The sequence below is a fragment of the Charadrius vociferus genome, unplaced genomic scaffold (assembly GCF_000708025.1).
Source record: "Charadrius vociferus isolate BGI_N301 unplaced genomic scaffold, ASM70802v2 scaffold16, whole genome shotgun sequence".
In the NCBI taxonomy this organism is placed as follows: Eukaryota; Metazoa; Chordata; class Aves; order Charadriiformes; family Charadriidae; genus Charadrius; species Charadrius vociferus.
In genome coordinates this window covers 103,707-118,412 of record NW_009649167.1, presented here as the reverse complement: position 1 = coordinate 118,412, position 14,706 = coordinate 103,707, and the positions used below count along the sequence as shown (strand labels likewise).

General features: G+C 37.0%; 1 protein-coding gene across 1 annotated transcript in view; it reads right to left on the bottom strand.

Moving 5' to 3' along the window:
* FRY (furry homolog (Drosophila)) overlaps positions 1–14,706 on the bottom strand; it is a 180,333-nt gene that overhangs the window by 64,565 nt on the left and 101,062 nt on the right. Inside the window, exons 29-35 of the mRNA XM_009888386.1 lie at positions 13,079–13,233; positions 10,946–11,045; positions 10,455–10,626; positions 8,452–8,708; positions 6,334–6,480; positions 2,112–2,280; positions 1,259–1,349 (exon numbers count right to left, since the gene is read on the bottom strand). Coding sequence (XP_009886688.1) covers positions 1,259–1,349; positions 2,112–2,280; positions 6,334–6,480; positions 8,452–8,708; positions 10,455–10,626; positions 10,946–11,045; positions 13,079–13,233 — 1,091 coding nt within the window. The remainder of the gene's footprint in view (positions 1–1,258; positions 1,350–2,111; positions 2,281–6,333; positions 6,481–8,451; positions 8,709–10,454; positions 10,627–10,945; positions 11,046–13,078; positions 13,234–14,706) is intronic.

Below are 14,706 nucleotides of genomic sequence, written 5' to 3'. Positions count from 1 at the left end.
GAACTTTTTAAATCTTCCTTTAATTTTTATCATATAGTCTCTGGCAGATTTGAATGCCAAAAACCTTTTTGAGGTTACATTTAAAATTTACATAAGACAAGAAACCTTGAAAACACAGTTCGACTTAAAGTGTAGCATGAGATTAAGTTTGCTCAACTTATCTGCAAATCAACTAAACAAAAATCTAACTTAAAACTATATAGTCATAAACATTTATGTAAAGAATTAAAAAAAATCAGAAAAAATAATCAGAGGAAAGATGGTTTTGTCTTCCTTTTAAGTACACTTCTAGTGCATATGCTGGAAGCCATCATTTTGAGTCAAATCCTCTTTACTAGCAGTTTGAAACCTTACTTAGTACTTAAGATTGAGTGCAATTTTTTACTTGCATTTAAATTAGCAGACAGACATAACTAACCTGACAAAATGCTACTCATGCTTATAACGTAGAAGGCAAGGAATCCACAAGGTTCTGAAGTACACGTAATTGTCTCTGTACCTCTAAGCCCTGAACCTATGGAAACTGGGTTGAACTACTTAAGTGATGCTAGTGACTATCAGGAACAACAGACTAATGTAATACTAATTCATTTACTAATCAATGCTATTAGAAGTCATTCAAATTTCTCTTACAAAAATAAGATGGTTTCAATGAGAGAAGAAATACATACCTGTCTGTGCTTGAGGATCTGATGGTCCTTAAGCTTTGCATTTATTCATTCATCATTTGTCAGTATGTACCGTAAGCGGCAAAAGACTAAACTGAATATATGATTTCTAAGCAAGATATATTACATATCTTTCCTCTGTAAGACATTTTATCCAGACAAAGGAGGTGTCCTTGCAATCATGGATACAAATCTGCATACTAAATTTTACTTGCTGTCCATGAAATCAAAAGGTGTGATCACGCACATTGTTATTATTTGGTACACACTCTTGATTTTCTTTCTCCTTTGTGGATAATTCCTACAAATGCACAATCTACTTAGTGCAATTCATTCCATGTAGGTTTAACAAATGTTCCTCTGCAATGTATTATTTAACGACAGTCAGAAACTATAATTACGTGAACAGCTTTTTTAAAAAAAAACTTTTACATATGCTCATTTGAAAATGGTCTTACTGGGGTAATGCCACCAAGGATCAGTCTGAGCATCAGAGTTCCTTACAAAACCATGCAGAACTTTGCCCAACATCTCACCCTTAGCCTAGGAAAGCACATACATTTTGGAGAAAAACACACCAAACCACAAACCTTTCATCAGTCTCTTTGACCATTCTGTTCTCCTCTACATCAGGAAAATTATCTTGGCCAGCTACAACAGTGTTACTGCTAGAGGTCGTTCCTGTATATGAGATGTCAATAAGAACACCCGTTACATGCAGCAGACAGTATTTGAAAAGCAGTAAAAGTCCATAGCTTAAATTTTTTTAGCAGCCACAGTCAAAGTGATTACCCTGCAACTACTAGCACGTGTAAATGAACACTATTACCTCTACAAACCAGGACCTGCTTGCATGGCTGAATGGTGTAAAGTTTACATGCTTTGATGGCTAGACTAACATAATGATTCTCTTCCACTCCTTGAATTAAGCTCATTCTCAGGTGACTTAACCTATTGTTTTTCAAGAATTTGGTAAAACATCGACAAGGTTAAATTTGGGGTTGGTGTCTCTTAAATATCTTTGACTACTGCAGCTTGGAAATAGCATTAGGCCTTTGAAAACAGAATTGCCACACAGCTGAGGCTCTCAATTTTCAGGAAACTCTGCTGCTTTGGTGTATCTGCTGTGATCACAGCATTGACCATGACTTCTTTTTCTGAGAAACTAGTGGTAGGAGAACCACCTCATATGAGTTCTGAACAGCACCAAACATTGGTAATATCCTAACAAAATAGTTGAGAGAATTAAGCATATGTTTACAAAGCATATATAACATTAGGCATCAAAAAGAACTGTAATTTAGATATGCAACAAGGCCTTGAAATTTGCACTTTATATATACACAGATCTGAATGGGTGCAAAAGTAAGAGATTGTTTTTACAAAGAGATGAAGACTCAAAAGAGCAGGAGAGCGTAACTGAAAGGTGTATTTAGGTCATACCAGAAGCTGCAGCTGAAGCTTTGTTACTGGCAGCAAAACGGTAAAATGGAGGATTATCACAATGTTGGACTATTGGGTTCACTGGGTCGGTTTGCTGCAGCTCAAAAAGAAGCTCTTCCATTGTCTGAATGGTGTTGTTGCGACATAGATATATTGCAACCTTTTTTATCTAGAGAAGAAAATAACAGTGATTAAACTCTGCCTAAAGTGCATTTCCAAAGAAATCAATACATGTTACACTGCAATATTGAAAAGATCAAGAATTCAAATGTCACTTCTGGACAGACACCACTACCATACAACTGTATCCATCTTGTTCATACAAAACTAAAACTGCTTGCTTGGATATCAAGATAATTTCCCCAGCAGAGTGAATCTGTGATAATTACCCCAAAGTTTTTTGCTTACCATCCACAAATGAGCTGTTTATGTATATAACTATTTAACATACACATATACAAAACCCACCTAATTTTGTACCTATCATTTAAGGATATCAGCATTAACTCTGAATCACACTCAGGGATTTATAGTTTGAGTATGTGATTTCCACTGAAGGTGAACCTTACTCTCTTAAATAGAGCAAACCTCATCTAGAAAGCTTGATCCACCCAAAACTTCATGCCTATATTTCCACATATGGCTGATGTGAAAGAGGTAGCTGTAGCCACAAAGAATAAGCCAGGCTCTGAATAGCTACTTATATCTGTCATCAAAGTAATAGCACATATGGAAGAAAGGCAGAGAAATCATGTCTACAGACTTCATGCATCCTGATTTGAAAAATCTGAGAGTATAATTTATAGAAATTCTGGGAATTTCTATAAATCTTTTAACAAGACCTCAACCCTTACTGTATGCACCGCAGCAATGAGGACTGTTGAGATACTGAGATCAAATTACACTGAATTCTTGAGGAAAAAAAAACCCCGATTGTATTAAAAGCAGAGACTCTCTCTGGCTCAAAAACATTTGATTCATAAATTGCTGGAGCTGGGAGACCATATGGGGAAGCATCCGTTTGTGCTTGCCTTCTTGTTTTTAAAGATGACCCTAAACAGTTGCTTATAGTGGAGCTATAAGGCTATTATATTATAAGGCTATATTATATTATAAGGCTATTCACTGGACTGAATTGCCTGTTGGGCTCACCAAGTATTGCCGTTCTTATATTCTTAAATACTTCCATTAAAATAACTTTCTGACTGCTTCTCTTTCCTTCTTTTTTTCTTTCCTTTTTTTTTGATTAGAGAAAATTCACATATTCAAAGCCCTTTTTACCCCACTGTGCTAAAAATTTCCCAGGGACTTTCCAGATACAAATCTACCTCCTTTCCAAGGCTCATTTCCAGTTGGGCTCACAGTGCTGCTTCCAGCTCCTTTCACGCCAGAAGGGGTTACGGTCCCTACACTAAGCCTTTGCTGAAGAGTGCTGAAGAGATTTCTGAACTGTAAATATTCTAAGAAATCTTTCAGTACTTATATGAAAAAAAGGGCAGCTCAGCAATTTGCACTGGGGCACTGAGAAAAAAGGCTTAAAGGAAACATAAGAGACAAAACAATGAATTTAGCTGCTTAAAAAAAAACCCAAACAAGTGAGGCATGTTTTTGGCTTGGACCCACACAGGCAGAACAGATGGCTGAAGGCATGAAGCAGCTGATGACTGCCTTGGGGCACAGAGGGCTCCAACTGCTTATGGGTAAACTGGCAAACTTGCAACTGCATGGTCTTTTGAGCTCAGGTAAGCTGGAACAGTGCTGATAAACTGTTGAAATTATCTTTATTTGCTAATGTGTATGTGTTATCTAGATGATAATGGAAGACATGTTTATAGTATCAGAAGTCTTGTGTAGTTAGCAGAGTTATAGGTATGATTTCTTATCTGTAACTCCAGGGCATTATCAAAATGCTAAGCAGATGCATGTGATAAGCACCAGTGTGTTTCCCTGCTCCAGACAAAGGTATCAATTAAGAGGTGACTCATAAGCACAGTCAGGCTTCCTACAGAAGTTGAAAACTTTTTCAGATTTTGCAAAATCCAAGAATCACACTTTTAACTCAACATTATAAAACACAGACTAACAATAGTGGCAGAGAACACAGGAACCTTGTCAGCTGCAGCCACCAGTGAAGACCAGATTGTCTTGTTAACAGCCACTGGAAGCCTGGGAAGAAGAGCAGAGAAGTCCCAAAGGCAAAATAGGAGATGCTGAGCAGATGAAGATGGAGACACCGAAACAGAGTGCTGAAAACACTCTGGTGGAGACACCAAAGCAGAATGGAGTAAGAGGACTGTATTGTCTTGTAGGAGGACAGGACTGTGAGAGCCAAGGTTTCTAGGCAAGGAGGTTCAGAAAGAATTTGAAGAAAGAAGTGCTATAGGTAGTGAGGGGATTTGAGGTAGGCTGCTCAAGGCTGTGCAATGGCAACAGTTTTGGAAAAAGGACGTGTTGAAAACTCTGCGTTGGCAATTATCTGGATGGGATGTGGGTGAAATATGTGAGGGGCTCCTGGGCAAGGGGCGACGGGGTTATTAGGTGTTTCCAATCAGGCTACAGATTTAGCGGTGAGAATACATATTCAGCACAGGACTACTCCTTCCTTTTACAAAACTGTCCCTATTCCTTTTTTGAGCAGCCAGAAATACAACAGCCCTCATTTTGTCTCTCATCTCACTGATTTCCACTTGTTCTCTGCCAACATAGTTCCTCCTGATCCCAAGGTTGTCACAGATTGTAGGATCGGTCAGGTTGGAAAGGACCTGGGAGGTCTCTCATTTAACCTCCTGCTCAAAGCACGGTCAACACAGAATGGAGAGCCTCTGTCAAAACTGATGGAAAGATCTTCATTACCCTCAAGATATTTGGAACCCACCCCTTTGTTTTCTTCTCATATAAACCTGGAGCTTGTTCTTACAGCAACTCCACTTTCAAATCTTTCCTCTTTTGATTAGCTAGGCAATACTAATCCGGCATATATATGCACTGATTTGATAATATACAACAGTAAACCCTACAAATAAAAGGAAACCAACAGGATGTCTACGGTACAATAACACCATCTTGAAAATTTTTATGGTCTTCTACATTTGTTTCATTCTATTATGTTTAGCAGTCACCATGAACACTTTAAGCAAAGTGTTATTTCAACAACTGTAAATGAAGTATGTTTGTGAGGGGTTTTAGATAAGTCTTATGACATTAATATTAATTTCAAATTTATTTCATGGAAATCAATAGAAGGAGACTAACTAATAAAACAGCATATTGTAATTGTGCTGGAATATGTACTAAATTTAGATTCTGTTTCACCCAGCAACTGAGCAATAAGGAACATGGGAATGAGACTATCTTGCTTTTCTCAGACAGCCTGATTTTATTTAAACTTGAATAATAACAATATCCTGCACAGTTTGACTTGCACATTGCAGGAACAGTTACAGAATTCATGAGAGCCATGCAAAGGCAGAAGTTGATATGCTAAAGAGCTTATAAAGGTTAGATATCTTGTGTCGCTTGAGATGTCCCACAGAAAGCCTTAGTCTGCTAAAGGAGAACAGAATGTAGCACTTTCTTAAAACTACATGCTTTTCTGAAGGAACACCTAAAGTTTTACAACAAAAAAACTAATAAGATCATAGCATGTTATGTCCCATTCATGATATAACATCTGCTGTTTAAAGGCTTTCACAATTTAACTAATAGCTTTGTAAATTAATTGATTACTGAGAAAATTATAAGCATTTAATATTTTCACTTCTCTTCATTTTTCATGCAAGTTATTTAATTCCTGAACAGTCATTTTGTCTTTTTAATAAAGTTTTAAATCTATATATAAAATCACATATTTTTGTGCAATTCTGACATGAAAAAATGTTTCTAATATATTTTCTCATTCATTCTGGTAATATATGGCCAGTCCATATTACTGGACCTTTACACAGACATGCAAAGTTGCTTTTTGCTTGAAAGGAGCCCACCTTTTGCATGAAATGAGGTGTGCTCCACTGGTGGAGACTGAGATTCTCATTACTCGATTCCTTCCTTGATTTTCAGTTTCTTGGCTCATTTATTCCTGCTATTTAATTTTGTACAGTGTGCTAGGGAATATGTTGGTACTTCTTATTTTTGAAACAGGAATTAATTTTCTATAGGTGATAGCTGTTTTCTTCATTAAAACCTGTGCCACCAACAGTAAATAAAATAAAGTGCGAACACTTACATAAGGTAAAAGGATGGTATCACTGCTAACACCACACAAACTAATGAGAAACTGCAGTGTTATCCTAAGGTTGTTACTCCATTTTTCATTGTTGGCCAAAGCATTCCAGACATTTTCCATCTCTGGTCCGGGAATTTCATCTCCATACTGCAAAGGATCAGAAACATACATTCCTTGAAATATGCCGACCTCCAAACTACAGCATACTCTTTTAGAGCATTTTCTCATGCAAAACCAACAGTAAAATGCTGTAACCTGTGACAAAACAGTATTTTCAAAAGCTACCTGACAGACTTCAAAGCACAAAGTCTATTTAAAAGTATTTAGGTTCAGATCCACAGACGGACTTAAATCACAAAAAAAGTCTTTCAGGAATGTAAATTTAAAGGGTGATCCTGAAATCAAGTGATTTATTTGGTTTCATCTTTACAGTTGTTCAAGCAAATGAAGTTCTGTTTCTGCATGTCTGTACCTAAGTGCTTCAGCCTTCACGGCATTGAGCAATCTGGCACCTCTCCCCTGAGTAAATCCTAGCAGAATGAAGCATCAGACAGTCCTTTGCTTCCACATTGCAAAACCAGCAGTTTTTGCTCTCTTTTGCAAAACACAGTTTTGCAATGGGGATGCAATGGGGAATGATTAATCATTTAAATGGTTAGTGCATGCATCCAGGATGCGGCAGTCTAGAATTGAAGTTGTTACGTTTCCTATGTAAAATCTTTGGCTCCCACTTTGAGAAGATTGTTTTAACCACTGCACAGATTGATATTCTGCTAGGAGAGGAGTGGTAATCTCTAGGTCAGGCTATTCTACTGAAAATTATTTAATACATATTAGCTACTTCTGCAGTGTCACTGACATCTACATCTACTGTCGTCTACACTGACACTTCCAGGTGCCAGATCCTTTAGCACACACAGAGCCTCAAAGCTAGGTCAATCAATATGTTTTGAAGACTCTAGAAGAAAAACTTTGTGTGGTTTTGGAAGCAACTTGCTCCAAGGACTGCTGCTGGTTGGCAGAAAAGGTGAGACTGCACCACATCTGTTTTCAACCCACAAAATTCCTCTAATAACATCATAGAGAGTTTGTACCATCAGATAATTCATAAGGCAGTATCATGCCCTGGATATGCAACAGGTGTCAAAAAAACATTCTAGTGGGCTGAAGCACAGCCCCCACTGACATACTTGTATGAAAAAATGTGCACAAAATAATAATTATGTTTTAGTTACAGAGCCTCAACATGAGACAAGATCCAGAATCAACTGCTATGTAGCATGGATACAGACGTTCTGCTCAAAAGAGGATTAACCCTGAACAGGATACGAAATGTGAACTGCTCCATCCCCCATGACAAAGGTACCAGGAATTACTTCCTGGAGTTTACATATTTAGCAGTTTAGACATACGTACTTAATCTGATAAAAGCTGTGGCAGAGCAGGCACAGCATACTACTATAGCAGCCTGCAACTCACCAAAGAGAAGGAAAAGATGGATTCCCAGTACCTTCTTCACCAGCTGCTTAGGCATTTCACATTAAAAAGTAATTGAAAAAAAGGAATCCCTGGTCCTTTATCAGGACCTGACATGTAAAATATCTTCCCATTTACAAAAGAATGCTTTAACTAGCACCTTAGAAATTTATTCTGATTTTTTCCTTTTCTCTCTCTTAAAGAATATTTAAGTGTTTCCTAGAAAGTACAAGAGCTTAAGTAGGACAAATTCCAGGTGCTCATTCTCACCCTCAAATAAACTTTCATCTGCGGCCTTAGACATTAACCTGGGAGGTGATACAGGAGGGAACTGAACTTAGTTCCTCTCTAACTAATCCTTAATGTTCTCACTCTTAAGTTTTGTGTTTGTTTTTTTTTTTAAAGAGGGTAAAACACTTATCCTTGTTCATGTTTTGAAAGGGAACAGTTTTAGCATTGTCCTTAAAAGTGAAAGAACTTCTTCAAAAAGAAGGTTGTGTCTGATAGTACAGACTGTTCCAGTGCAAAATTTCTGGTATCAAACAGAAGCAGCCTAAGTACCTTTTGCTTAAGAAACATAAGTTTGAATTTTTCAGAAACTAATTTACAGGTTGGGGTTTTTTGTTTGTTTTGCTTTTTTACCTTGGCTGTCATATACATGAGATTATTAAGAACCAGTGAGGTGGCCTCAGGAGAGCCCCAGCCATTGCCTTTTAGTCCACTTGTGACTGCTATTTCCCCATCCTTATCCTTCAGTTCATCTTCTGGAGTGGTAGGGCTTGAACCAGGGAGGAGCAGTCTGTTGTCTACAAGTTCAATATTATGAAGCCATGGTAGCAGATAGGTAAGCATGATCTGTCTTCCATTTGGATGTGTTGTTGGAAATCGCTGGCTTACCTCTAAATCAGTAAGAGTTGAAAAGGACAACATATTAGTTTATGAAGAAAACCTTATATACACGGTTTAAATTACCTATCTGATGCGTTAGACCACCTGATGGTTTTTACCTTGCAAACCACAAGCATACAGAAGCACGTACCTGAGTTTCCTGAAGAGAAACATTAATTCAATGGTCAATAATAACAAGCAATCGGTCAGGTCTTCTGTCTAAAATAACTAACATAGTCTGGGCTTAGAAACAGTAAGTCACTCATTGTTACTGTGCCATATTATGCACTAAGTGAAATGGATGTCAATAAAAAGGAAAAAGGATAATTCCGTTACTTGCTGTTATTCTAAAATTTCAAGAGCTTTTGGAGAATTACAATAAACATAGAAAAAATGTTCTGCAAAATTAGAAGTTCCCCATCAGCTTCCACATTTCTAAGCTATGTTTTAAATCTTAAGGTACTTATTATACTGAGTTTACAAAAACACCTTGCATATATTAGGAGTCTGATTTCCTGTGGGAAGCCCTGTAAAATTTGTAGTCGGCTGCCAGTCCAGAAATGCCGTATACAGCACTTCATATGTAGTTTATATAAAAAAGAACTGGCACTGTCAGGGAAAGGGATTTGGAAAATTTGGGATAAGAAATAAAGTGACAGGCTTCCTGCCAAGGTGAACCACATTAGCTCTCTTTACCAGAATTCTTCTGTAAAATCACTACAGTTAACATTTCCTCTCTTTCCTCACTGCCTCACTTCTAGATGTATAGAAAGAGGCTCTGATTTGGATTGTGTATCTGAATTCTTTTAAACAATATAGCCACTAGAGCAACCTGAATAGATGGTAACAGTAATAATGAACAATATTTTCCTTTCTGAAGATAAATGAGCCATCAGAATTTCACTACGCCAACTATTTATAACGCATGGTATCTTGGGCACTAAGAAATGGATGATGTATTGTTCCTTTACCCGCCCTCCAGCCCCTACAGACTGAGTAAAAACAACAGAAAGTGTTTTTAAGAGCCAGAAAGAATTCCCACGATTACAGACACTGCATTGTTATTTAAAAACTAGAGCAACACATGAGATGATGGATTAAAATAGGCAGAGGTCTCAAAATGTAATTGTTCCCAGGAATGGTCTCAGAGTAGGCATATTCTGAATGGTGCTCCTGCAGGTCTGATTCTTTAACATTTTTCTCAGTAACCCTGACAAAATGTATTTCTGATAAAATTAAAATGACACTAATGACTTGCAGATGTGGCAAACAACAGAAGGTAGAGATCAGTCATGCAGAGTGACTTGAATCATTGGCAAAACTGGACACATGCAATCAATCTTCCCAAAGTTAAAGTCATGTTTATATAAAATGAAGAATTCTATCCTCACAAGTATCATCTATATAAATGTATGTATAAGAAGAATCGCTATGCTTAACACCAGAACACATTATAGTAGAGCGTGCCAATGTCTCTTTAACTTATCCAGGGCCCTTGTAATTTCAAAGTTACCCTAAGACGGCACAAGCGGCACAGAATCCCCAACTGAGGTTTTTAAATAGCTGTTCTGTACTTTGTGTACGTACCTGTAGGAAATATATTTTGCATTCCTAAATCTGATTTGACCTGAACCAGAATAAAACCAGGTCAAGCTAAATTTATAAACAGAACTGCTGTTCACAGGTGGAAATGTCTTAGCACTCTACCATTTGTACAAAAAAGTAAAGCAGATAATATGTCAAATAGATATAGGTACCTGAAAAAAGTGGAAGGGTAAGTTCAGGATACATCCTTGCCAGTTCATATGAAAGAAGGGTAAGTGAGACGCTGTAAAGAGGTGGCAATGGACCATGTGTACCATACAAGATACTGCCTGGTCTTTGCTCAGCTACCTTTTTTGAATAAACAAAAAGCTTTGATTCAAGGATCTATGAAAGAGAAAAAAAAATAATGTAATGAGACAATAAAAATTCATTAACATCAGCGTTTCAAGTTTACATATCAGAGAATGATCTATGTGCTTCGGAGTATACTCTCCAAAATTTGACAGACACCATAACTAATATTTTTCCAATAATTTTTACGTAAATATTCCCATAAATAATTACAGCTAAGACAAAACTAACTGTTTATTTTCAAAACAAAACTACAAAGGAAAGAAGCAGTACTTTATAAGAAGTTAACACAAAACCCCAAAGATAGGACACATGCATTTGGTTGTTTTAAAATAAAGTAGCTGATACATGCCTGCATAAGTTGCATGGAAATTTCATAAATCTCTCTGTTGGTGTCAGATGCCTTGAACAGCACCAAGTTTAAAAGCGTCACTATATCAAAAGGATAGTTCCTAGAAGAATAAACAGCATATCTTTGTGAATGTTGGCGAGGAATGCAGATAATATTCACTCTGATTTACTCCGTAATATTGTCTAAAGAGCTTTCTTTTCTCCGTTCTGCCACCAGAATATGGGAAAGGGAGCTCTTATGAATACATGCTGCCTGATCAAAGGGCCATCTGGTGAATGGGAAGAAAGGAGGGATTATTTATAATTACCTTAGACTAATGCTTAGGAATGCACTGAGTTACCCACAGTGAGAAACGCAATACCTGTGTCTGTAACTGTTAATTCATTTACATTTATAACATAAAGTGTTTATAGAACAGTCCAACACCCATGAGAGAAGATGGATAGCACAAAAATTTCAAGGGATAAAGTACTTCTTAAGCTAAGCTGCAATTAAAACAGTCCCTTTGGAGAAAAGACACTATCTCTGACATGAACATTTCCAGGTGTTAGGCTCTTCTATCAAAATTGTTTTCAAAGAGTAAACATGAAGAACTGCTTCAAAAAGTCCACTGTCTATAAAGTCAGTATTAATTGTAAGGGTAAACATATTAAAATGTTAAATGAGAATATTGCCAGAAAAAGCAATTCCCATGTCACAATATTTGGATTTTCACTAAATAAGTTTCTGCTTTCTCATAATAATTTGTAAATGCATGTGACTGAATTACAAACCATCTATTTCTCATCCTAGATGTGAGCTACTGTGCTCCTGGATGGCTGCAGAATGCCCTATTTGGACATTTCAGTGTTAAAAAATATGGCAGATATGTGTGTCATGGGACATTCTTAGTAATTCCAAATACTAGCTCCAATCCAACCTTTGTGCGTGTCTCTTTGTCCTTCCACTAAGTTTAGAAAATAATAATAAAGAAGAAGTTAAGGGAAGTAGCTTCTCTGTAGAAAGATGGACATCAGCAATGGGATACACTACTGCTCATTTTACAAATGGTTTAAGCAGTAGCCTCTCTACACATGTTGATAGATGATAGAGGAAAAACTGTTAACAGCTTTCAAATATTAGTAACAATTCCCAATTTGATAGAAGTCGGACTTCCCCTTCAAAGTAAATCACGCAGATCACACTCTCAATTTTTACTGCAGATGTGGGAACGATTAATTTTTAGGAAACAGTGGCATAGGTAACACAATCTGAAGAAAAAAGACTGGCTGAAAACCTGCTATGTTTATGTGTTCATTAAACCAAAAAACCTCTTAAAATAACTGAATTTGCAAATACAAAATTCCATTAATATTTTTAAAATCTCAGTACAATACAGTCTATAGTCTAGTTATTCCTGTAAAAACAAAGTATTTTTACAGATAAATTCTAAAATACTTGACTTGTTTTGATTTGCTATACCCCAAGTATTTCTCTATTGAACTATGCTGATCAGACATCTTGCCAAAATATTTTTCATCAAGAGTAAATTTTTTAAGATTTATTTTAATCAGATGCAAATTATCTTCATTTTTTAGACTATTACTGAATGTCTCTATAAATGTCTTGTAAAAATACCAAAAAAGGGATACAGTTTTATGAAGGCCTGACACAAAAGCAGTATTTGCATTTGTGTCTTCCTGTAGATTGTGCTTGCTTAGCATTAGCAGCAATGATGACACCAGTGTACAGAACAGGAACAGGTTACAAAATCAAAGCAAAGCCAGTTAGAAAAAGAACAAAATAACTACTTTCAAGCTAGTAACATTTAAAGTATTTTTCCTTTTATAAAGTAAATGAAAAACCACGCCAAATCTTTTGAAACTAGACTTATGACCTATGTTCAAATTGAAGTGTTATGATTATTTTGCATCTTCATGAGCACAATAGCATAAAAATGCCACAGATTTCAAATATACATATAGTAAGAGCATCTTCTACCAAGCACAGAATCAAGGAAATAAAGTGATACAGTCCCCAAGAGTTGTTTGAGAAGATATAATGTAAGCGTGTGACCAACAATTCTTTACAACACAAGCTGAACCTTCAGTTTTCTTTACATTTGAAAGTGTGGATTAATAGATTAATAAATACCTGCTTCCACACACAGTTGCAATGGCTTTGAAACATCCAGAGGCAAGCTGGTATGATCCAGTATAACATCGATCTATAGCCCAGTTGAAAAGATTGATTTGATCAGGATTCAGTTCTAGCAACAGGACTACAACTTCACAGCCAAGCTGATGAACCTGAGCATATAAACATATGTCAAAACATGATTGGTGAGATCAGGTATGTTCATTCTCTACAATTCTTAGAGTGACATAGGCAAAACAAGGAGAAAATGGAATATTCAAAATAAGTAAAAGAAAATTGTATGTACGAAGACTACATAAATGAAAAATGGTTCCATTTGTATCGGTTAATTGATTTTCTAAATGTTTATTTCCTTTCATGTGAGTTTCATGAAGTGACACACTTCCATGTTTATCCTTCTTTTGACTAACACAGAAGCAAAGCAGACAAAGAAAAATACCTTTTGCAAGCCTGGGTCTATGAAAACCTGTATGTTTAATCCAACTACATCAAGCAATCTAACAGCTCTCCCTAAAGACCATGTATCACTTAATCCTGGTACCACCACTGCTACAAACACATCACAACTAAGGCTCGGACTGTGCCTTTATGATTCTTCAGTAGAGGATAGTACTAGAACACCAACACGCATGTCTAATAGTACTCTGTCACCAAGTGTAGGTAACTACTTGTAAAGACTGCAAATTGTATTTAATCAAAACTGGGAGAGGTGGCTGACACACCAGAAGGCTGTGCTGCCATTCAGTGTGACCTGGACAGGCTGGAGAGTTGGGCAGAAAGAAACCTTATGAAGTTCAACAAGGGCAAGTGTAGGGTACTGCATCTGGGGAGGAATAACCCCATGCACCAGTACAGGTTGGGGGCTGACCTACTGGAAAGCAGCATAGAAAGCTCCATCTAAACATGAGGAGGAACTTCTTTCCTTTGAGGGTGGCAGAGCACTGGCACAGGCTGCCCAGAGAGGCGGTAGAGTCTCTGACGCTGCAGACATTCAATACCCGCCTGGATGCTGTCCTGTGCGACCTGCTGTAGGTGACCCTGCTCTGGCAGGGGGGGTGGACTACATGATCTCCAGAGGTCCCTTCCAACCCCTACCATCTGTGATTCTGTGTTTCTGTGATGTTAATGGACCGGTTAGGATCCTTCTTATCTAAATCCGCACTAGTTGTATAGGCAATGCAGTTTATTTACAGTCCTTCGTTATAATGAATAATCATGAATTATAGTAATTACCTTAGGGGAAAAAAATTTCACCTATCATATTCAAAGTTTGCACTTCAAGGGGAAAAGTTAAAGGTAATTTTTTGCCCCCGGTTACTTTATGAGTGGTATATACTAATGATCAATTAGACATGGTGATATACTATTTGTTGATAATAATGAAAACATGTCAGGAGGAAAAGTGTATCTTTTGTCATGTTCTGTGTGTGTCCTTTCCACATCCATAAGAATTTCAATTATATATATGACTTACACATATCTTTATAGCTCCATCCCTACCAACATATCTAGTTTCCAAAAGATTTTCTCTGTAGCTATCCTTTCTTGCTTCTACTTTGTCCAACCTTTTTTTTTCCTAATGAATTATCATTTCTACAGCATGTATCCTCTAGCTCCTCCGCAAG